This window comes from Fundulus heteroclitus, chromosome 9 (assembly GCF_011125445.2).
Source record: "Fundulus heteroclitus isolate FHET01 chromosome 9, MU-UCD_Fhet_4.1, whole genome shotgun sequence".
NCBI lineage: Eukaryota > Metazoa > Chordata > Actinopteri > Cyprinodontiformes > Fundulidae > Fundulus > Fundulus heteroclitus.
Window position 1 is genome coordinate 37,349,937 of NC_046369.1, and position 23,504 is coordinate 37,373,440.

The window sequence follows — 23,504 nt, forward strand, 5'->3', positions numbered from 1 at the left end:
AATATGGACTAAACCGCTATCCTAACCCACACTATAACCTTGCCTAAATGAAAAAGACAAATGCTTTCAACATACAATGCTGCTAATCAGCAAGTCTGGGGCCATGCAGGGGTTTCACCAGTTCACTGATCTGCACCGCACACATCTAACACAATTTTTTTTAAAAGAGTTTGAAGTCCGTAAAAAAAAAAATAAAAAATAAAAAAAGCATTCAAAACAACTGCAGAAGTGGACCCCACCCACCCAGCTAATTCACCCCAAAGTAAAAGAAAACAGTAAGCCCCATCTTAGCCTCTACAGACCACAGTTAAAATGATGAAGTTCATGACAGAACAATTAGAAAAAGACTGAATGCATATGGCTGGTTTGTAAGGGTTGTTAAAGTGACATCTGAATCAAGCACGAGACTTGAAGAACAATTTCCTTTGGACAGACAAGGCCATATTGTTGATGTTTGCCCATAATACACTGTAGCGTATAGATGGTGATGATAACCCAACACAGGATATCAGAGCAAACACATTAAACCAGCTGTCAGGCATGATGGAGGAGGGGGAATATTTGTTTAACTAATGAATGAGAGGGGGGGGGGGGGGGGGGGGGTCTGTTGTGGTGTATGTCCCGCTACAGTAAACCATCTGAACACAGATACGTTGCTGATTTTGTGTGATGTATTGGAAAAATCATTCAATCTAAACAGCCACTGATAAAAGCATGCTGGTCTATATAAACAAGGTAGCAAAGAAGATCTGCTTCATAGCAGCACATCTGCTGAAAAGCAAATACAGCACATCAGCACATAACTGTCAGGCATGGGGGTGGAAGACTGATGATTTGGGCTTGTTTTGCAGCGACAGGAACTGGGAACCTTGCAGCTATTGAGTTGACCGTTAGTTCCCTCGTACATCAATGCTTCCCATCTCTCAGAAGCTTGGACCAAACTGGGTCATCAACCAGATACTGATCCAAGAAAATGGTAAACTACAGCTGCAAAAGAGTCAAAGTGTTCAACACCCAAGTCAAAGTCTAATTAACTCTTCTATTTAAGCTAATGTTTTCTTTTATTTTGGGTTTGAATTCAATTGTTTTTAAGCCAGGGGAAGAATTAAAAACATTTCACTATGCTCTGAAAAGCAGAACTGTAGAACTGAAAGTTTACTGTTTTCTACCTTTGGTTCTATTTTTTAAAGTTAATCATTTAATTTAAATTATTTTACTGGATAAGACAGTAAATATAAAATAGTTATAAAACAGTAAATATTAACTGCCAGATGCAATTTCTACAGTAAAATGAGGCACGATGGGGCGGTGCACAGCATAGCCGGCAGAGGCGCACATAGGAAGGCTATCAGTCCTTGACGCTGGCTTGGAATTCTGATCTTGGGAGGAAAAGACTGCTTGTCTTTTCCTCTCCTCTCTCTCCACCAATATCTCACCAGAACAGTGTCAATAAAAACCTCTAGTGCCACAAAAATCTGAAAAAAAAAGAGGCCTGGTCGAGGTAGGATTGTTGTAGGAAGTAAAATACCTCTAAAAAAAACAAAAAAAAAACAAAGGTCAAAGTGTGTTTTGACCACACAGACAAGTTCTTGGGGAAAATTCTGAACATATCTAACTTGTCACTCATACCTAAACACAATGGAAAAATAAAGTCTGTAGATATATTCATAAAACTTTTTATTAATATGTAAGTTACTCAAAATAGAGATGACATCCAATAATACTGAAATGAGTACAGATGTTACTGTGCCAATAAATGGTTAAAATCTCAGATCTGTCCTTGATGAACACAGTGTGAACCGAATTTAAAGAACAAGTTCTTTTCTATTTTTTTTTACCGACTTTTAAGTTAAATATAACGAACAACAAGAAATCAAACAACATAGTAGCTGCAACAGGTAAGACATTGGCTCCAGCAGACAGTTCCATCGATGGCGTGTTGGGGGCGCCGTGCTGGCTTGCTGATTAAGAAAACTTTGCCGTTTGGGGAGGGGGTCCCAGGAAGCCCCCGGCCTGTTTGGTTGCAGCTCTGGAGGGTGCAAGTCCCAGCATCTTCTGAATGTTCTGGAGGGACGACAGACAGCAAAATCTGATTTTCACCATCGAGTGGAAGCCGACTGCTGCTCACTGGTATAGATAACCTCGTTCCTCTGACTAAATATGATCTGGCAGTCATGTCTGGTACGCAGCAGACTCCACTGAGTGCAGAAGGAGGAGTCAAGTTTGACGAGTTGCGTTTCCAAACAAATTGCAATTTATGTGTGGAAAAATATTTAATGTTTCAGCATGAGACGAGACTCCAGCACAGACTAAGGCAGAGGAAATCAACTAGCTGCACTATATGTAAACTGTTGATGTCATGTTTGTCAGTTCTTTTAAATTCTAAATAAATGTAAAGAACTTTAAAGTGTTTAAATGTTGATATTCAGGAAGTTTGCATTAAAGCCTATAATCAGAGTAAGAAGTCATGTGCTCGAAGATTTGGGTCGGCTACGGTGAAACCCGTCAGCACAGAACATGAGGTCAAAACTCAAAGTAAGACACTTATCACTGGCTGCTAGGAAGCAGTGTTCAACGGATGCCTTACCCTAACAAGTCCAGTTTTCTACGGCCAACAAAACCCACATTAACTTACCAAAACTAACAATCAACATGCATACTGGTGAGAGAGTCTGAAATGTCAAACCAGTAGGGTTTTCCCCACCCTGTCACACAGCTTTACTGCTATAACAGTCCAGCATCAAAGGTTGAAGTGACTGGAGACGGGCCTGAGGAGGGGATCAAAGGACCCGTGGTGTTGGTGTAAAAAGGATCTCTGTTGATCGAAGACGTCACCTCACCCTGAGGGGAGACGTGGGTAGCTGTCCTTTGATAAGAAAGATTGTGGGTTTGATTCCGGCTTCCTGCTCCAGCTTTTCCAGCAATTTGTCCACGGTCATCATCACCAAACGCTTTAACAAAGACGCCAATCTGTGTCTGGATTCCACATTTGTAATGTTTTCTCTTAAGCCATACGAAAGAACATTTTACAGGCTTTCATTAGAGAGATGATAGATCAGCATTAACATCGGTACTGGAGGTGTCAGTAGCTACGTTTAAATAGACAAAAGTAATCGGAATAAAGATCTGATCAGAACAAAAATGCTTTATGCAAACACACCAATGGAAATATTGTTATCTGCTTAAGTTCAGTTGGAATGAAATTGTAATCTGAATGAGACGGGTGGTTTATGCTGATGGACAATCTGATTGACATGCATGGATCAAGTTATTCTGAATGAGGCAGGCTGACCTGAGTGCGCATGTGCGTCCGATGTCAACGTGACGCATTTCTGTTTTGAGTGGCGGAAATACATCAAGAAGCAAAGCTGTCTGTGTTCCCGATACAACCATTCTATTAGAAACATTAAGAGAGCTCTAAATTATTTATTCAGTTAAGACCAACTATAATCAGAACCTGCTGCAAGTCCAGTCTGGGCACCATGAAGACAAACAAACTCGTACAATACCGCTTTGTTTACCATTTTTTGTTGTTCAGCAAAGACAGAAATTCTTCTGTGTTTTTTTCTTTCAGTTAAATTTAATAACTGCACATGTCAGAGTTGTTCTTTTCTAACAAAGCCAGGGGCGTATAAACGCACATCATGATCAGATAAATTGAATTGTGGGTCTACATAAACGGTACAATCAGTTTATTTTGCTTTTAAATCCAAATCCATTTTAATCCCATCCTGACGTTTTGTACATGTAAAACATAGCTAGTGATTTCTTTAACCTATCGGCATTGGTTGGATGAGTAAAACTAGACTGATATTAACAGCCGATGCTTATTTCCAGCTTCTTGCTGTTTATGTGTGTGTTTCAGGAGGTTGGTCATGTGGGATTTGCACCAGGCTATTCCACTGAAGCACGATGTCACCAAAGGGGTTCATTTTTCACGCCGTTGGAAGGCTAGAGAAATGTATATAGAAGCTGATGAGTTCTCTACATTAACATATGGATCCCAATGTAGAGATATCATCAGATTCAGCACAGTTAGGGGATTAATCTGAGTCATGACAAACATTCACAAAAACAGTTTTTTTGCAATAAAAAAAAAACACTTTTGAGCTAAGAAAGTGTTTTGCACAACCATCTAAAAACACTGAACTGTCAACACAATCAGTGAGGACGTGTGAAGGTTACCTGTCTGATGGACATGGTGCAGAGGATGTAGAGGAAGATGAAGGAGCAGTCAGTGTAGTCTTCACCCAGCAGGTTGCGGTGTGACAGACCTTGAATGTAGGACAGCGGCACAAACGGCAGTTTGGCCACAACCCTTCCGTCAAAACTGGCAAAACAACGAGAAGGTGTTCAGTTTGCTGCCGTTGATCAGAGAAGCCTCTCACTGGTAAATAGTTCCATCTGTTGGCACTGAATGTGGAACGTACATGGAGTTGAACATGCCCATCAAAGCTGTGAAGCAGAAGCCAATAGCGAACATGGACTTCATGCGCACCTAGGAACAAGCACACCAATGAAAGTCAGCATCTGGCTAAAACTGGTCCAGCCCAGACCCGTCATAGGCAGGTTCAGCGTAAAAGGTCTCACCATGGACAGGTCTCTGTTGTTGTTCTTCAGCTTCTCTTCCTGTCTTTCTGCAGAACAAACACACCGTTCATTCTCAGCGCTCCACGGTTCATTCAAGCACAATCATCACATGACTGACAGCAAGGACAGCTAGGATGCAATATTTGGCTAGAGTATTTAAGAATCCCTGGATTATCGCTCCGCATCTTAATCACATGCAGTCATGTGAAAAACTCGACTGTCTCCAGCGGTCACAACATCTCAATGAGATCAAATCTGGGCTTTGACCCATCCCAGAGCTATCCCTCCCACCTCAGTTTTTAGCGACTGGAAGTTAAAATGCCTGGAGATTAATGAGGACGTTGTGATGATGAGCAAGAAATAAAACAATAAAGGAAATGTGGCCTGAATGCAAACGATATCATCATCGCAATATACAGGGACTGAGTACGACTGCATGTTTTCCTAACTCCCCACAGCCCGACCTCAGTGTGAGCTCACTGCTGTCACGGGGCTCCTTACCGATTTTCTTCTTCTGCTGACGTCCCGCAGATTCAGTGATGGTTTCTTTTTTCTTTTCGACTGAAAGCAGAACAACAATAAAGGGCCGTCTACAGATGAACAGTCAGCGCAAACACCATCAGCTCATGAGGGTCACCCCCGTGGCACTTACGCTTTTTGCTTTGTTTTTCCACCTCAGCCTTTAGCCTCTTGTACTTTTCGGTTCGATACACTAAGACCCAGGTGATCCCTGCAAAAGAAACAGAGCAGAAGTTCTTCAGATATTAAACAAGATTCCCTTCAGTCCTACGGGATAGTAGAGCTTTATTTATTACATTTTATTACAAGATCCCTTTAGTTTACCTAACCTTTGCCCAGCGGGACCTGTAATATGGTGATGGGATATATTATGTCAAACCTTCATAATGTGTGTTGAGAAATCCAGTAAGTGTTTAGTTACGATTGTTTTTCAAACTTATAGCTTACAGTGACTGACGTCAGAGATGATGTTTGAAGACTCACTGGTTCACAAAGAGGTGTAATTACTCACATGATTTATGAACAGAGGAAAACTACAAATCCCTTGAGGTAAGGTAGTTAACAGCCCTACCGGTAGTTAGTTACCGGTAGGAATTTAAAGCCTTTCAGGTGGACCCCTGAAAATAATCGTGCCAAAAATGGCCATTTAATTTTTTTATTTTTTTTTATTAAGTTATTTATTTATGACCAACTCGCTAGTTATGGGAAGATGTGTTCATTCTGGAAAGTCAAGCTTAAATTGGGGGATTTCATTCATTGGCTACAGCCAATCAGTATTACTGCTACACAGACTTTTGTTTAAGGTGTTTTAAGGGGTTAGCTGTGAAAGCCCTGGAGTTGGATGTCATTGCTTAAAGAAGCACCGACTACAGTGGATAAAGTTACATTTAACTTGCTTAGATCTTTTATAAGTTACTGCATAAATAAGTTATTAAATCACACAAGGTATTTTTTTTAATAAATCAATGGGTATTAAATTTTATTCATAATGATATTAGTCATATATTTAAGCTTACAGAGCTCATCATCCAATTAGTCAATTACAGTTTCAGTAATATGTATTATGTTTGTCAGGTGGACTTGTTAACTGTCTTTTAATCCAAGGTGAAGTGTTTTTTATGAGCTGTACACGATCCTTCTCTGCTCTTTAACTTGCTTAAACACAGCCGCAGTATGAAAACAACTGTCCCCTGTCATTCTAAGGTATTAAAACCGTAAACAAATATTTATCAGCCATATAACATTACATTATCATCTTACATACCTATTATGCCCTAAACCAAAACGCGTTCTTGTATTTGGCAGTCCTTTCCATGGCTACAGTGTTGTTTAACCGTTTTCAATGTAGTACTAATTCACACATTTCTGTGTTCTTCAACTATAGCTTATTTTGCACAGTATTAAAATAAATCTACATTTTATTCCATTATGGATATAGATGTTACAATTTAAACTTTCTGAATATTCATTTTCAGTCTATATTCTTGTTTACTGTATTCTTATTTTCGCCAGCAGGGGGAGGGGGGCACACATAAAACCTGAAAGGTTTTGTAAAGCTTCATCTCACTACCACCACTACACAGCTCTAATAAAAAAACGAGATTGGTATAAACTGTCGACACTGAAAATTTGAGTAATAACAATAGAACATACGTTATTTATCTAAATGATGATAAATGATTATATACTCAACTGGAAGATTTAATTGGTTGAATTCTATTCTAAATGTTTGCTTTCTGCGAGGACCTTTATTTTGAAACTGTAACCGGAACCAGAACATGTCAGTCTTTAGCCTTGTCGGCGAGTATGAATTCAAACCTCCACTGACCGTAAGGTCTCAGAAAACATTAGAAATGGCCCGTCGGACTACTAATTATATCATTTTCCCGCTTTGAATCTCACAGCAGCGTTAGATTTTTCCCACACGGTCGTGTTGCTGAGGGGCTAAACATGGCAGCTAGCTTAAAGAGCCTTTCCACCCACCTTCTGCTAGCAGCGCCGTACAGACAGAGATAAAGACGATCAGAATAGTGTCTGCAAACATGGTGCTCATGGTGGCGACGTCCCGACCTGAAGAAAGCTTCGCTTCCAAGATAAACCCCGAGCGGCACCTTCACCACTGAGCCTCATACAGCTCTGTCAGCACTACACGGGTCATAGGGCTGGCTGACAAGCACTTCCGGTTCATTCACACAGACACTCTCTCTCTCTCACACACACACACACACACACACACACACACACACACACAAAACAGCAAACCTTTCCAAAGTATTTGGATTTTTAGGTGATTTTGTGTGATAAAAAAATAAATTAAATGGGAGGAAAGGGAGCATGTTTTATGTTTTTATTATATTTTATTTTTCTTCCAAATAATGATCTGTAAGATGTGGCAAGCCCCTTAAGTAGCTACACGCTGTTATTAAATCTTTACATTCCTCTAACATAGAACCTACCACTGGATGTTTTTTGTGTGTATGCTCTGTCTTCTCTAACCCCCAGTCGGCCATGGTACATGGCGTTTCACTCTCAGCCTGGTTCTGCTGGAGGTTTCTTCCGGTTAAAGGGAAGCCTTCCTCTCTACTGTCGCCACATGCATGCTCATGCTACGTTCCAGTTGCAGTCCGAACCTTTGAAATTCTGACCTCTGATTGGAAGAATCAACTGGAATGGCCACTATAGTTGGGCTTTGCCCTTGGAAAGTTGGAGAAATTTTTTTTAAGGCAAATCGGATCCAATATGGCAGCTAGTCTCATCAACAACTTCGAGCTGTGACTGAAACATGTATATTTTACAAGACACAGTTCTAATTAAGAGTGCGTCTAAAATCAATGTTTCATGTAGCGGCTGCAACTCTGAATGGAACAAATCAAAAGTGGTGTTTGTGGAAAGCACAGCTTTAAAGGATGTGTGTGAGGCACTACGAACAATACAGCTTTCCTGGCCATCGGCAGGAAACTGGAACACTGTTCACACTGGCTCTGACTTCCAAGGTAAATGGAATGCAGCATCATGAGGGATTGCTGCAGTCAAGGACACAACACAAACGATTCATTGACCACTGTTGCTACATGCTGATTCAGGATTGCATTGATGCAATCTGCTGGGATTCCTTAAATAGAAAACATTTTATCCAGTTTGAATAAAAACTGAACTTGACTGGATTGTTATGAACATGAAATGTATGTGAGCTACTTCTGATTTGACTGAATTGTCTTTGTAAAGTGCCTTGAGACTACATGTGATGAGAATTGGCACGATATTAATAAACTAAATTATTTCTTTTAATAATTAAAATAAATTGAATTCTGGCTTCTTGTAGTCTGACATCAAGGGCATAACCATTATCTCAGAAGTGAGGGGGACATATTTCCTTCAGAAGTCTATTGAGTGATTCATCATCCTCTAGCTTTCAATCACAGCTCTTCTTATCGCCTAAGAAACCACATAAACACCGACTGCCACAGTCCAGCATCGAGGAACCAAGTTTAGTTGTATGCAAACAAAATTTCGTTCTGTACGCACTTTGTGCATACAAAATGACAAATAAACAGATCCCTAAGTCTAGGTCTAAACTAACAATTTTTTTTTGTTTTAGCTACCAAACCCTGGTTGAGTTGAAACAAGGACCCTCTGACATCCACAGAGCAAGTAGCCAGATCATAAGATGCCAAATGAAAACACTGAACATGAGATGTTTGGTTAAAAAACTAAACAAAAAAACACCCTTGTGAGCAAATTTCTGTTATTATTTGCTTACAGGAATCATAAAGAAATGGTATAAATTCCATTAGCAATTGAACATGGCACAAACTTCTCATACGAAATGGAAAGGTAGTGGCAAGGTAACGGTAATAAGCGACATAACAAATTTATGGCGTGAACATTAAAAGTAACAATACTAAAATGACATTTTAGTCAAATGTAACAGATGTGCAAAGTTAATCAAGATCACGAAAAATGGCATGACATATTCCCGCTTCCTTTAAGAATGCAGAATATACATGTCAAATAATATCTCAAAATAAATATTTAACAAATAAATCAAACAAAGATCCATCCCCTGCTCTGTCACTGTCTGCAAAGGCCACAGATTCGTAAAGAAGTGTGTGTGTGTGTCACTGAGCGGTGTGTGTGTGCGTGCGTGCGTGCGTGCGTGCGTGCGCGTGCGGAGGTGGGGGTTGTCTGTTACGCCCATGCTCGCACGCCTCGCCGTCGTCATCAAATGGGAGGAGCCCACGTACACACACCGGCGGATACAGGCCGCCTCAGTCCGCAGATGAAGGATGACGGGCGACAGCGAGACAAAGCCGGGTGACCCGGACCAGCATGACAGGCAGCACCGGCCGTTCCTGATCGGTGTGTCCGGGGGCACGGCCAGCGGCAAGGTGGGCCCTGCCACCACAGCAGCCTAACGCGGCCTTTGTGATCCTTTGTGAACGCCGACTCCATGTGATCCAGCAGTGCGCCTGTTTCTTATTTAGGATTTAAGCGGTTCTATTTTTTGTTTGTTTGTTTGCTTGCTTCTTTCCATTCATTATTTTTGGATCATCAGAAAATATTGTTTTGCCTGATTAGTCAAGTGGAAAGCTAATTTGCAGCATGTATAATAGAAAAACATAGGATGAACCAAAGAGAATCTGGGATTAGTTTATCAGCAGCAGCTGTGCAGAGACAGCAGGACTTAGTCACATCAGAATAAACTAAAACATATTTCTGCAACTCCAGGAAGTAAAATACTTTATCTTAAAATAAGAGGTTTTCATTATTCATTAGGAGATATTGCTCTTGTTTATCACGGATCTTCTCATATGTTGCTAAATCTATTGTTTCCGCACGTTTCCTCACCATATTATTAATCATCATTATTCCTAAAGTACACAAAAATGTAAGTCTTGTCTTTCAGTGAAGAATAACATGCTTTGGTGCACAGCTGGCGTGCAAAATAGAAATAAAAGTGTGTTTTTGCCTTGCTGTTTGTAGGCGACAAGTTGAATTAGTTGCTGATTAAAACAACAAAACGGAGCTTGTGGACGAGCATTCAGTTGGTTTCTGCTTCCTGCTGTCATGCTCCGCTGTCTGACAGTAACCGCTCACAGGAACACCTGTTCTCCCAGCCATGCTATAGAAAAGAGGCTTCTTGTTACGTTGGTCTGCGTGTGAGCTGCAAAGACAGCTAAACATGAAGACCTAACCTAAAACTGTTACATTTTATTGCTAACAATGTCACTTATAGATTTAATACTTTAATATACATTTATCTATATTCTGCATTCCTAGTGATGCAAGAAGTTGGAGTTTTATCCCCATTTTAAAGTGTTGTTCGATTTGTTGTTTGAAATCGGATGTAAGGATCTCAAATTGCTTTCAGTTTTGCATCCTGCAAAGGCTGATGTGCCCATGGGCAAGTTGCCTACCGATCTGTGTATCAGTGTATGAAAGTCTGCATATTTGTGTGATTGCATCAATGTAGTTCTAATGTAAAGTGCTTTGAGTGCTAATCAAGATTTAGTCTGTTTTCCATTTAGTAAAGATGGCAAGTTAGTCCATTGATGCTGTTATGTCTATCCATATGCCTGAGACTGAGGGGTAACAGGGACACCCAGACCTTCTTCTCCCCCATCAACATTTTCCAGCTCCTGGAGGATGCAGGGCATTCCCAGGCCAGTGAATTCTTGGTATGCCTTGCAGTCAAGTTTAAGTGGGCTGTGCTGGGATCACCTCCACATGTTGGCAATCCACGGGGCCTTCTGATCAGAAAGGTTTATGGTTTTCCAAGCCCCTCTGAGATGATGGAGCTCATCAACATGTCTCCATGGCAACACCCAGCCACCTAAGGATGGAGCTTATTTCAACCCTTTGTGACAGGGACCTCATTTTGTCTGTCATAGGCGAGGATTGACCTGTTGAATGATGGCTTCAGCTCCTTCTTCACTGCCACAGAACTGACTGAAGATCTCATTACAGTAGATGGAGCACCCGTTGACTCCATCCTGTCATCACTTGTGAACAAAACATTAAAATATCGTAGCTCTTAACTGATGCAGTCACTCACTCGTTACCTAGTCTTTCCATCTTTCTCAGTTGAAAAATCAATGAGTTTGGAGAAAATGTTCCACCGGGGAAGAGGTACTGATCCATCTAGTCTGGCTCAGTGGTTCTGTTGTACAAGAGGCATCATTTATGAGGGCAGTCGGCTGTTCTCATGACGTACCTTAACAGAGGAAAGAGTGATACCTGGAGTACAAGAGAAAGTTCAGAATACCGTCCGTAACTCTGATGGCTCTACTGATGGTTTGTGTTTGGACAGACATCGGTGTGCAACAAGATCATGGAGCTGCTGGGCCAGAATGAGATCGACCACCACCAGCGCCAAGTGGTCATCCTCAGCCAGGACAGCTTCTACAAGGTCCTGACCCCAGAGCAGAAGGCCAAGGCCCTCAAGGGTCAGTTCAACTTTGACCACCCAGGTATCCTAGTGGCGTCTTCAAACAAAAAGATGCATTATGAAGTTCTTCCCCCTCTGAGATTGTTTATTCAGCTGCATTTCTGGGAAATTAATTTCTTTCTTTCTGTTTAGATGCATTTGACAGTGCCCTTATAATCGCCACCCTGTGGGACATCAAGGAGGGAAAAACAGTCCACATCCCTGTTTATGACTTTGTCTCCCATTCCAGGTGAGTCAACCTACAACTCTGTGGAACAGCACTAGCTTGTTGAGCTCCGGTTGCATTAAAGAGATATAGCAGAAATGGCTTTAGAGGTTTGGGTCTGCTCTCTGCCCCTCAGGAAGGAGGAGACGGTGACCGTGTACCCAGCCGATGTGGTGCTGTTTGAAGGCATCCTGATGTTCTACTCTCAGGACATTCGAGACCTTTTCCAAATGAAACTGTTTGTGGATACAGACGCAGACACACGACTGTCACGCAGAGGTATTGGCATGTTCTTACACTAAAAAGATGCTTAACCATGGTGTTTAGGCACTTTTGATAATGTTTGGAACACCTCAAAATTGGAAAGCGGCGGACACTCTGTTTATCCAGGGGGGGTCGCTAATACCCATGAGCACCAGGTAGCCCCTAAGGACCACATGTGGTGCCCATGAACCTGGGCACAGCCCACCAGTGAGCTGCATCCAAAATTAAATTGCTCCTCCTTTTTAACCACACTTTTGCATTAATACTGACTTTAAAATGACAATAGCTAAAAAAAAGCAACAATATGTTTGTTTTGCATAAAGTTTAGATGAACCCTGACTCTTTTAGTTCAAAGGTCCAGGGTCCATTTTTCTCACTCTACTAAGTTCTTCTGTTCTCCAATTTTGCATTGCTTGTCGTCATTTCATCTTTTTTTCTTCATAGTAGGTACACCTGGTCTGACGTTCTGTTAACTGTAACATCATCCAGGGAAGACAGATCACCCGCTATTACCATCTAATGTAGAACAGATTACTGGATCAATGTGAGCTTCTGTGCTTTTTTGTTTCTCTTGTTGTGTCTCTGCTCTGTCTTCTGTAACCCCAGTCGGTCGAGGCAGATGACTGTTCATACTGAGCCCGGTTCTGCTGGAGGTTTTTCCTTCCTGTTAAAGGGGAGTTTTTCTTTCCACTGTTGCTTCATGCTTGCTCAGTATAAAGGATTACTGCATAGCCATGGACAATGCAGACGACTCTCCCTGTGGCTCTACGCTTCTCCAGGAGAGAATGCTGCTTGTCGGGACTTTGATGCAATCAACTGGTTTCCTTATATAGGACATTTTGACCAATCTGTATAATCTGACCCAATCTGTATAATATGATTGAATTTGACTTTGGAAAGTGCCTTGAGATGAAATTTTCATTAATTGGCACTATATAAATAAAATTTAATTGAATTGAAAGGTTAGTTGTGGTTAACCGTATGTATGACAAAGTAGCTCTGAGTTTCAAAAAGGTTGATTTTTGATCTAAAGAAATACATTTACTGGCCTTCTAGTACCAGGTTGGACCACCTTTTGCTTCCAGAACTGCCTCAGTTATTCTTGTAAAGACTCAATGATGCGGATCATACAGTTACAGCACTTTCATCTGCTGCGTATTCATCATGTGAAAGTCCCGTTCTATCAAATCCTCACTGTTTTTGTTTTTAGCTATTAGCGGCAGCATCTGGGTTAGTCTGCTGCTGCTGTAGCTTCATCATGTTGTGCATTCAGAGATGGTTTTCCACTTCCTTTGCTTGTAAGAAGAGGTTTTTTGAGCCGCTGCTCCCTCTATAATGTAGAACTACCCCCCCCCCCCAATTCTGCTTTGATATTAACACGGCATTTTGTCGACATATTGCTTCCTGTAAATTTTCTCTTTTTTCTCTCCAAACTATTCAAGGTCTTTGAACCCAAGAAATGGTTGTGTATGAAAATTCCAGAAAATCAGCAGTCCATGAAATGCACACTCAGCCTTTGTGACCGGCACTTCAGTCCCCTTTTGTTTTATTTTCTGATGGTTAATTGAGCTTCAGCAAGTCGTCTTTACCACGTCTTGACACTGCACTGTTTGTGTTACCGAACCATTGAACAGGCGTACCGAATAAAGTGGTCAGTGAGAGTAAATGTCAAACAAAAACAGATGGAAAGGTGCTTTAGAAGCCTGTGCTCCGTTTTTGGTTCGGAAATGTATAGTTAGTTTCTACCACAGGATATCTTTAAGGTTCAAAAACTCCTAATATTTGCATTTTTTTAAAAAAAAAAGTTGGTTTATTTAAAAAATAATAATCTAAGCTAACCGACCCATTAGAATTTCCTTGACATGCATTTAATTAGAATATTACCAACAAGTGATTCTGCTCAGTGTGCCAGGAGGCGCCATTTGCATTTTTTTTTTCCAGTCGTTTAGAAAACCAATCCAGAATCCTTTAGCATACCCAAAGTACACTGGCTGTGTTCTCTGAAGCCTGGAGCAAATGCTCCCCCCCCCCCCCCCCCCCCCAAGTCTCTTATGAAAAGTATTGCTCTAAATCCTTCCTGGCCTGATGGTCAGAAGCTCACTAAATGCTTTCAGACTGAGTTATGTCTGAGGGGACTATAAACAGACTTAGCTTTTGTCCATTTTCTATTTTTTTCTTTGTCCAAACAGAGCTGTGGAACACAGCCAGGTGTGGTACCCAGCCCAAGTCCATGTTTGGTAAAAACAGAACTCTTAGACCTGTTTTCTCTCAGTTGTACCAACGTTTGAGTGCTTTTTATTTGTGCTGTTTGCGGACACAAAGTAGATCCTCCTATTGGTTACATCTGGGAGTCAGTGTTGAGGTGAAGATGTCAGTTCAAATTATAACTACCTTAACAGTTCTAAAAAGTTTTGGGTCCAAACGAGAACGGACAAATAGTTATTATCCAGTGCTTAGTGAAAAGTGTTCACTCCCCTTGAACTTTCTTATATTTTGTCATGTGGGAGCTGACTGGGCTTTTAAAAGTTGTATACAGATAGGGATCACTGGGTTGGCAATGCTTTGCATCAATATGCAAGACTAATCTTTCCAGTACCATGTTGTGTGTTCACCCAGTTCCACACAGCGCCTGTATTTACAATAAAGTTGTTCTAGAAAGCAGCCACTGTTCTAAGAATGTCAAGGCCTCAATGTTTGAACACAACCTCAACTATTCAGTATCATTTATTCAGTTCTTCAAGTCAGTTTCCCTGTTTGGTAAAATAGATTATTTGATGGTGCCCTTCCATTGCATGTTAACCTTGGGGCCTGTCCTCTGCCTGTGTGTGTCTCAGTGCTGCGGGACATAAGTGAGCGCGGCCGGGACCTGGAGAGCATTCTAGCCCAGTACATCAACTTTGTGAAGCCTGCGTTTGAGGAGTTCTGCTTGCCAGTGAGTGTGTGTTCTGCTCCCACCGTCTGCTCATTGTGACCATGAACACCGGCCACAACCTCCCTCTCGTCTCTGTGTTTTCCCCCGCGCTGTTTAGACCAAGAAGTATGCAGACGTGATAATACCAAGAGGAGTTGATAACACCGGTGAGTACCAAGAACTTGGATCAGTAATACTTCACTAGACTCAACTGGGATATCTCGAAGGATGCAGCTGTGTTTACTGTTGTCTGAGTCCTGAAGTTTTCTCTGGGAGGGAAAGAAGCGAGGTAAGGACAACACAGCGCTGTCTGAGCTGAGGAAAAAAAGGTGTCTGAAACTAAACAGGTGAAGAAAACTGGACTTCTAACTCTCAGCCCTGGTTAAGTTCTCATTGCCTTAAATTTGAAAATGAAGGCTCCATCCGAATACCCTTAACAGCTTCTAGCTCCTGTATCTTGACCTTTCACAGGGTCAGCAATGAACTCTGTCATGGGGAGGAGAGGAGCTTCATATTGGTGTGCAGAATTCAGGCAGCCTTTAACTCTGACGTCATTGCGTGACGGAAACGCACATGGATGATTCTGGTCAAATCCGGGTCTACAGCCTTCCGAAAATGAACTACAAAGTGCGTGATCTCTTCTCTCAGACATTTTCGTTTCGTTTCTGTGAGGTGTGCTGTGCTGATACGTCATGTCACACAAAGGATTGTGGGATACCTTAAGGGTTCTTAGCTCCGGTCGGTAAGGGACGTCGCGGTGTTCCTAGGCAAAACTAGCCGCAGGAGGGAGCATACAGGCTACTTTTCCTACCTCCTTCCTTACTGACTGCACTATTCGGTAAACAAATACCGGGCCTTGCAAAAAGTATTCATAGCCCTGGAAACTTTTTCACTTTCTCTCACGTTAAGCCACAAACTTAAATCTATTCTGGTGGAATTTACACTAAAGAATATCTAATTGTGAAGTGAAAGAAGATTACAGATTGTATTATTTGTATGTAAAGAGTGGTGTGCAGTAGTATTCATTCTCATTTACTCTGATACGCCTAAAGATAATCTAGTGCTAACAGTCTCTTCAAAAGTCTCCTACCCAGTGATGACAAATGCACGCCACACTTTCCACTTTTGAATAGCTAATTCTGAAAACCTTGTATTGTTTTCCTTCCACTTCAGTTATCAGTGAGAATGCTATACAGCATTCTCACTTATTGTTTTCCTGTTTTTCTTTATTATTATTATTCCGTCGGCGTCTAACTACTCCACCATACTTTAACCAATTTCAACAATTTTGTTATCAAAATGTTCAGCTCATTCCCGGCATGACTGCTACATTTCATGGTTTTGCTAACTTTTAGGCTTTTAAAAATATTTCACTTTTTGTGTGTTATTTTGGTTGCACCCATTGAAATCAATGCAAATTCCTTCAAATTCTTCCCATTATTCAAATTCTTCAAATGTTTCAAATTCTTCAACTACTACTACTACTACTACTATTGCTACTACTGTTTAACTGGTTTAGCTCTTTCATAACATTCTTCTAATCCTTCAGCTTTTGTCCTTTCACGTTCAAATTGGTTCATCTTTGATTTCAATGTTTTTCAGCTATTTTTACTCTTCTGCATGGATCTTCTGCATCTTCTGCTCAAATCATTCTGCAGATTAGCATTCTCCCTCGCTGTTACGCAGGAACAGCTTTTTCTAGTTCTCTACAGTTTTTCTGGGAAATGGGTGCTTTGAATGTGAATAATGTCTGTGGTAGCACTAGTTTAAAGGGGCCGTATTTTTCTGTTGGTTCTGAGGGTTTGCTGAGCTCCCTCTTCAGCCGGTCTCACTGTTGACAGCAATGACCCGCGCCTCTTCTCTCTGTTGCTGCAGTGGCCATAAACCTGATCGTGCAGCACATCCAGGACATCATGGACGGCGGCCTGACCAAACGGCTCAACGGTTGGGTCAGCGGATATGGATTCATGAAGCGCCAGCCCGACGTGGAGGCAAGCAGTCGGCCCCACTGACCTGAAGGGGTTGTTGGCCTCATGGCGCTCTTCTTCCACGCTGGTGGGCAGCGGGAGGGTCAGCAGCTAGAAACTGTGAAAGTCTTCCAGCAGTCTGATTCAGACTGAAGACATTTGTGAAAGCGGCAAACTTGATTTTAGCTTTTCTTTTCACACTTACTTTCCTGCTTCAGCCTGTGGCCCTGATAAACCATGGTGGAGGATCACACATGCGCTGACTTTGTTTGATTTGGAGCCAAATCTGCAGAAACCAGCCACTCCTCCTCTGTGCAACAAGGATTTTTGTTTAACCCCTTCTGGGAAGCAAACCTTCTAATATGTCCGTTAAAGTTAAAATAAGTTGGTATTACTGCTGTTGTTGCACTGTTGGCCTAAGCTGTCTGTTCTGCTTAAATCAGTTTTGTGACAAGCTAGAAGAACAGATTCCTCCTCAGGTGCTCTGCTTTAAATGGAGCCATTGTTTATTAAATGCATGTTTTTGTCCTCACTTTATGGACCAGCTGCAGATGTGGGTTCTGGACTCATCCACTAAATGTTACAGAGCAGCTAACTCTGTTATTTTTGCTTTGCTCTCATGTTCTAATGGAATCAGAGGCTTTCTTTAAAATGAAAAGGCACACCAACATGTACTATGAGCATATTCAATGTCTTAAGTTAAAAAGGTGCTGTAAATTTTCTTTTGTACTATTTTTGTATAGAATTATTTGGTACTCTGTTGTCCTGTCTTCTCCTGGCTAATTTGTGTGATTTAGTGTTGAACTGAGAGTAAAATATCACCTTTTGTAAACTCTCACCTTTTTACGAACACACAGTACCGTCTGACTCACTCTGGCTGATCTAAAGAGGTTGAAAAGTAAAATCTATTTTCTCCAGACTCCAGGTTTGTCCATTCTGTTTGGGCCATTTTCACCAAACGGAAACAATCACGCAAGATTAAGCAAAACATTGTAAGATAAACTATGAACCTCACAGAAATGCTGCTATTGCCTTTCTTAGAATAACCCGGGCCAATCCTGTGTGCTTTCTGACTGGGCTGACTTCTCCTTGGATACATTGTGTCAGCACCTTGTCAGCAGAGGCCAACCTGCTGGATCTCCTGAGGCGCGTCACGCTGTATGACGGGAAAAAAGACACAATGATCAGACTGTTCCTGGCAGAAACACATTTCTGGTTTTCTTTAAGGTCCCACCTAGAAATTCAGATTTTGGTCAATTTCCCCTCTTTTAACAAATAAAACTAAGGGGAAAAATGTGCTTCAGGTTCTCTGATAGTTAAGAATTGAAGAGCGGTAGAAATTAAAAGATCACATCCCTTTCATCAAAGCACATTTCCCAAACCTTTATCTATTTTTATTGAACTAAAGGGGATCAGGTTGTCTGCTTTATATTGATGTTCTTATAGACTGAAAATGGTGGCCGTTCTAAATTATTAAGCATTTAATGAACCAAGAACTTTGCATTTGACCTGTCAGGAGAAAATTGGCTGATTTTGATCTCTGGCTGACTGATCATTGCATCTTGACGCGCGTGGCGGCATGCCCTCTGTCTCTGTTAGAATGTGGAGAACATGTGCTTGAGCAAAATTACTTTTATTGCAGATGTTTGAAAATAAGATCCTCATCGCATCTTATTTTTTCTAAACTCATCCAAAGCTGGAAAAACACCAAAAGCAAATTTCCTGTTACAAAACTTCACAAGAAACAGGTTTATATGAACAAGGCAAAGTCTTCTCATGTCGCTGCACACTGCCAGCCAGCTGGCCCAAAGAAAGCTTTCTAAACTTTTTTCTTGCCTAAAAGAAAGCGTAGAATGCTGGCAGCCATGACTCTTAATAGGGTAATGCAGCAGGTTAGAGCCACAGCTGGAAAGCTACGAGCAGCGTGTTTAAGAACCCGACTGACTAAATCACCAGCTAGCATGTTTGTGATGAGCAGCAAAAAGATTTAATAGTCTGGAAAACAAGCACTGGAAACAACTCGTACAAACTCAGGTGTTTATTTTCTCTTCAAATGTATAAAATGTTATATTTTTTGCAACAACAAATCTTGCTTTCATAACAATAGATCATTTTTTGTCAACTCTTTATAAAAAAAAAAAGAACAGGTTGTCTGTGATCTAACTTTCGTAGGTGGAAAGAACCAACAGATTCATTAGTTCTAGTTCACTTCATTCCCACATCTTTCAGGAAACATGTCTGTTACAGATGCACCAATCAGGCTTCTAGTCGGCTAAAACCTTTAAAGTCTTATGAACCCCCTTTTTTCTAAAGACTAACATATAAAGGGGGAAAGCTTCTTCTAACATGAAGGAATTTCAACATGATCCCCATTTATGCATCAAAGCGTGTACCCACATTTTTATGAACTCATAGAGCGCATCAGTGGGTGCTGATTGTGGTCGCCTTTCTAGACGGGAAATGAGGGAGTCCTAAACCATGAAACGTTCCTTTGATCAGGAAAAATAATCCCATGTTTCAGTATTTGACCAAGTAGCTGATCCTGGATCAGAATCGATCAGTGGGACATCGACAGATCCTGACTTCTAGCCGACTGATTGGTGCCTCCTGCATTGTTCAGGCACCCGTCCTCTTATTTCGTGCTCTAAACTGTATAAAGATCTTGGCCTGTCCTTGGAGAACTTCCCAACAGCACCAGAACCGCCCGCTGCTCTGAGAGCGTTCTGCAGGTCATTTCCCCACTCCTGACGCGTCACTCTCTGACGGCGGCGCTGTGGCCGAAGAGGCCGCGGTACAGCTCGCTGCGGGCCTCGTCGCTCATGGAGCTGTGGTCCACGGGCGCCATGAAGCCCACCAGCTTGCTGTGGACGTGGAACCTGACTTTGCGGCCCTTGCTGGCCTTGGTGTCCACCTTCTTCTTGATCTTGCTGCGCAGCTTCTGGATGGCCAGCCACTGCCTGCCCATGGCCACCTGGTCGTTGGGGTCCGCCACGCTGGTCTTGCGCTCTATGAGCTCCCTCAGGAGCTGGTGGTAGAAGTCGTCGTCGTCGAAGATGTCCTCGTCCAGGTCTTTGAGGTGCGCGTTTGCCTTCAGGGGATGCGCGTCGTCCTCTCCCTCCGCCGGGACGTCCTGCGGGGCCACAGCGGAGCCTCTCCTTCTTGCCCAGGACTCGGTACTCGGAGCGGCGGGTCTGAGTGCGCCGCAGCAGCCTCTCTCTGTCCATCAGCACCTGCTCCACCTGGGTCAGAATGTTCCTGTCGAACGCTCCGAACCCCCTGCCGCTTTTGCCCGTGGCCAGGCGGGTTTTGTCGTGCCACTTCTGCAGCGTGGCGTTGCGGTACGGCGAGAAAGCTGCAAAACGTTTAGCCATGAAGTCGGGGTACTCCGCCAGCTCCAGTTTCCTCTTGGGCGCGGACGTCTCCTGCTCCTCGCCGTCGCTGATCCCGTCCTGCCCCTCGCTCCCGGCGGCGGGCCCCCCCGCAGCGATGGAGCGCGTGTCCGGGCTCTGGTACAGCAGCTGGTCGTGCAGCTCCAGCAGGGACCTCTGGAGAGCTTTCAGGGCCTTGTGGCTGTTCTTCAGGGCCCCGGCGTACTCGGCTCCGCCTCGCCTCTTGAACTCGGCGAAAGCGGGCGGCTGGGGCAGCTGGTTGGCCGTCACCAGGGCCTTCTGGAGTCTGATGCGGCCCTCGAGCAGCTGGTCCCAGAGGGCCAGCTGGTTCCTCACCGCCCTGCCTTTCTCTACCTCCTCGTCCAGCTGGTCTTTAGAAAACGTGCGGACAGCCTCCTGCTCGTCTCCCGTCTCGTCGTCCTCTGAGCCTTCATCGTCATCGCTGCCTTCAGACTCCTCGCCACTGCCATCATCATCATCATCATCATCATCATCACTCATCCCCAGGTCGTCCATGCCCTCTGTCATTTTGTAAAAGTCCACTTTGTCAGGAAAGGTGATGTCAGCATCCTTCGCCTGGGATGTCACTTTAGCATCTAGTTTCAAATCTCTCTCCTCCTCCTCTTCATCATCCTCCTCCTCCTCCTCTACTACTATTACATCATCATCATCATCATCATCTTCTTCTTCCATGTCACCTTCCTCCTCCTCCTCATCATCATCATCATCATCATCCTCCTCTTCCTCCTCTGATTCTCCAACGTCCATGAGCAGCTGCTGGCGGGACACCGGCTTCCCCGCATACCTCCTGTCTGTGTCCAGGAGCGCAGCTGAGTTGCGTTTCCGGAGAGCGCTGAGTCCCACCCCGCCATCGTCCTCGTCGTCTTCGCTCAACCTCTCGATCACGCGGGCTTTGGTCGCCTCGTCGGCGTCGTCCTCTGGATCCGCGAACTTAGGCTGCGGGTTCAACAGCTCCTCGAGCTCCTGAGAGAACGAGCCCGCCATGACGGACAGTTTGCGTCTCCCACGTGCAGCGGACACTGAGCGGCTCCCACGGTGTGGCTGACGTTGTTAAAATGCGACGAAACCGGATTGGTGCGTTGGACCCTCCGGCTTGTCTTTCAGGCAAACATTTGACCCGTGGACGAAATGTTTCTTTTTATTATTGGTTGTCCTTATTATTGTTTATTAAAGGTCTCCTTGAATACAATGACAATATTTATCACTGCATCCAGTTTTCAGCATTGCAACGAAATTGAGTTGCTCCCAGGACAAAGTAAGTCAAATAAGTCATAAACAACAGTAACAAAATAAAAAACAATAATGCATTTCAAGGTCCATTCATCGGCTTCACTGGTGCGGTGTGGACATACAAATAAGTTGTAGGTGAGAAAGTTAACAGTAGAAGTTATGAACAGTAAGGAACGAGGGCATCCACCTTCAAGACAAAACTCCGGAAACAAATTCCCTCCTGATCGTAACCCAGCGCGCATGCGTACCTGGCGTCGAAGCTTGGGCTGTGATCTGTGCTTGCCAGTTTTATTCGTAGTACTTCCCCGCAAATAGCCCGGTTTAGCGTTTTAATATGTCAACGAGTGACTTCTATTTGAGGTATTATGTGGGACACAAGGGGAAGTTTGGACACGAGTTTCTGGAATTTGAGTTCAGACCCGACGGTGAGTGTTTGGCGGTAAAACGGTGGCTCTGCTTTGCTCCTGTGAAGCTAACGTTGTTAGCAGCTAGCTTTGAGCAGGCCGCAGCGGAGCCGAGTGCAGGATAGGCGCTGTAGTTTCAAATGTGATCGCAAATGGTACTAAACATGCATTTAGATTAATCTACTCACTTTATACATGTTTTAAAATAAATTCAGTGATAGTTTGTTTTATTTGAGAGCATACAAGCCATGTGGCGTTCATCGTGGCTTTTCCTCACGTGAAACTCATTCATTGTATATTTTGATCCCCATCCTTTCTTAAAGGCAAGCTGAGGTACGCGAACAACAGCAACTACAAGAATGACGTCATGATCAGGAAAGAGGTAATTTCTGATTATTCACCTCGTCAAGCGAATGGCAGCTCATGTTGTTTAAATTCCGGTAGTGTTGCTACACTACCGGGTTATGGATCAGCTGCATGTGGATATTCAGCCTCATCAGAGGACGTGAGGTCTGATCTAATTGTTTGCGCAGCTACAACGGGCTCATCTTTCTTGTCTATTCCTACCAACCAGGCATATGTACACAAAAGCGTGATGGAGGAGCTGAAACGCATCATTGATGACAGTGAAATCACCAAGGAAGATGATGCCCTGTGGCCCCCTCCTGACAGAGTTGGAAGACAGGTTTGTGATTTACAACAGGGCAAAGCAACCTTTTAGTTTTACTATTACTGTTTCCCTTAAATAGCAACACAAATCTCATTTGGGTGAGATCTGACTTTGAGACACACAGGGGTCAGTGAAGTCAAAATGTGAATTAGAGCTTTGCTTTCTTTTTAGATGAGATACTGTAGTCAAACTAAGTAGCTACACCTTTGCATGTTTAAATTGTCAATTTGTTTTTGCTTGTAATAGTTCCCATAAAATGTTTGTAATCCCCTTGTTTCTTTGTCTAAAATTGAATAAGCAATTGAAGTGCTTTCTACTTTTATTTCCTTATAATTCTTTTAACGTTATTGATATGATGCTTGCAGCACCAATTGAAGAATTGTATTGATTACGTCTGGAAGTGTTTTAACCTGTGATTGTTCTCATTGTTTCCAGGAGTTGGAGATCGTCATTGGAGATGAGCACATTTCATTCACAACTTCCAAAATTGGCTCTTTGATTGATGTCAACCAGTCTAAGTGAGTCCTGCTTTACCTGGGGGATGGTGCGTTAATGTGTATGTGTGTTTCTGTCTGAGGGGCTGATGGTGAAATGTCCTGCTCCATTTCAGGGATCCTGAAGGACTCCGTGTGTTCTACTACCTGGTCCAGGATCTGAAATGTCTCGTCTTCAGTCTGATCGGACTACACTTCAAGATCAAGCCCATCTAGAATGTGCAGTTGGAACTTTTTGGTTTCGTTAGCTGATGTTTTTGTTTAACTACCGCTTTTGTACATTTTTGCTCTTGGTGGAAGTTTTTATTTTGAATAAACATTGAAAATGGAAATGGTGTCCTGATTTGTCAGATACCAGATTTTGGCTTGAACATCTATTCAGCAGGAATGCT

General features: G+C 42.8%; 4 protein-coding genes across 5 annotated transcripts; 2 read left to right on the forward strand and 2 right to left on the reverse strand.

The window, feature by feature from the left end:
* Positions 1-1,660: 1,660 nt before the first annotated feature.
* On the reverse strand, positions 1,661-7,284 carry tmco1 (transmembrane and coiled-coil domains 1). Its single transcript, XM_012850232.3, has 7 exons — positions 7,093-7,284; positions 5,243-5,320; positions 5,092-5,151; positions 4,591-4,637; positions 4,431-4,498; positions 4,186-4,330; positions 1,661-2,064 (listed from the first exon to the last, which is right to left on the reverse strand). The coding sequence occupies exons 1-7, from the start codon at positions 7,160-7,162 to the stop codon at positions 1,966-1,968; spliced, it is 567 nt and encodes a 188-aa protein (XP_012705686.1). The 5' UTR covers positions 7,163-7,284; the 3' UTR covers positions 1,661-1,965.
* A 2,039-nt stretch (positions 7,285-9,323) lies between these two features.
* uck2a (uridine-cytidine kinase 2a) lies at positions 9,324-17,823 on the forward strand. Of its 2 annotated transcripts, none has more exons than XM_012850237.3 (7): positions 9,324-9,497; positions 11,420-11,579; positions 11,690-11,786; positions 11,899-12,041; positions 14,861-14,958; positions 15,056-15,104; positions 16,813-17,823. In XM_012850237.3, the coding sequence occupies exons 1-7, from the start codon at positions 9,396-9,398 to the stop codon at positions 16,947-16,949; spliced, it is 786 nt and encodes a 261-aa protein (XP_012705691.2). In that variant the 5' UTR covers positions 9,324-9,395; the 3' UTR covers positions 16,950-17,823. The 2 variants fall into 2 exon arrangements, with proteins under 2 accessions (XP_012705691.2, XP_035997502.1); XM_036141609.1 differs by lacking the exon at positions 9,324-9,497 and adding an exon at positions 10,602-10,977.
* Positions 17,824-19,531: 1,708 nt separating this feature from the next.
* On the reverse strand, positions 19,532-21,368 carry LOC105915949 (protein AATF). Its single transcript, XM_012850236.3, is given in 2 exon segments — positions 19,532-20,055; positions 20,057-21,368. Coding segments are annotated over 2 exon segments (1,641 nt in total). The 5' UTR covers positions 21,299-21,368; the 3' UTR covers positions 19,532-19,656.
* A 412-nt stretch (positions 21,369-21,780) lies between these two features.
* On the forward strand, positions 21,781-23,444 carry magoh (mago homolog, exon junction complex subunit). Its single transcript, XM_012850238.3, has 5 exons — positions 21,781-21,969; positions 22,272-22,330; positions 22,523-22,633; positions 23,054-23,136; positions 23,229-23,444. The coding sequence occupies exons 1-5, from the start codon at positions 21,879-21,881 to the stop codon at positions 23,326-23,328; spliced, it is 444 nt and encodes a 147-aa protein (XP_012705692.1). The 5' UTR covers positions 21,781-21,878; the 3' UTR covers positions 23,329-23,444.
* The last annotated feature ends 60 nt before the right edge of the window (positions 23,445-23,504 follow it).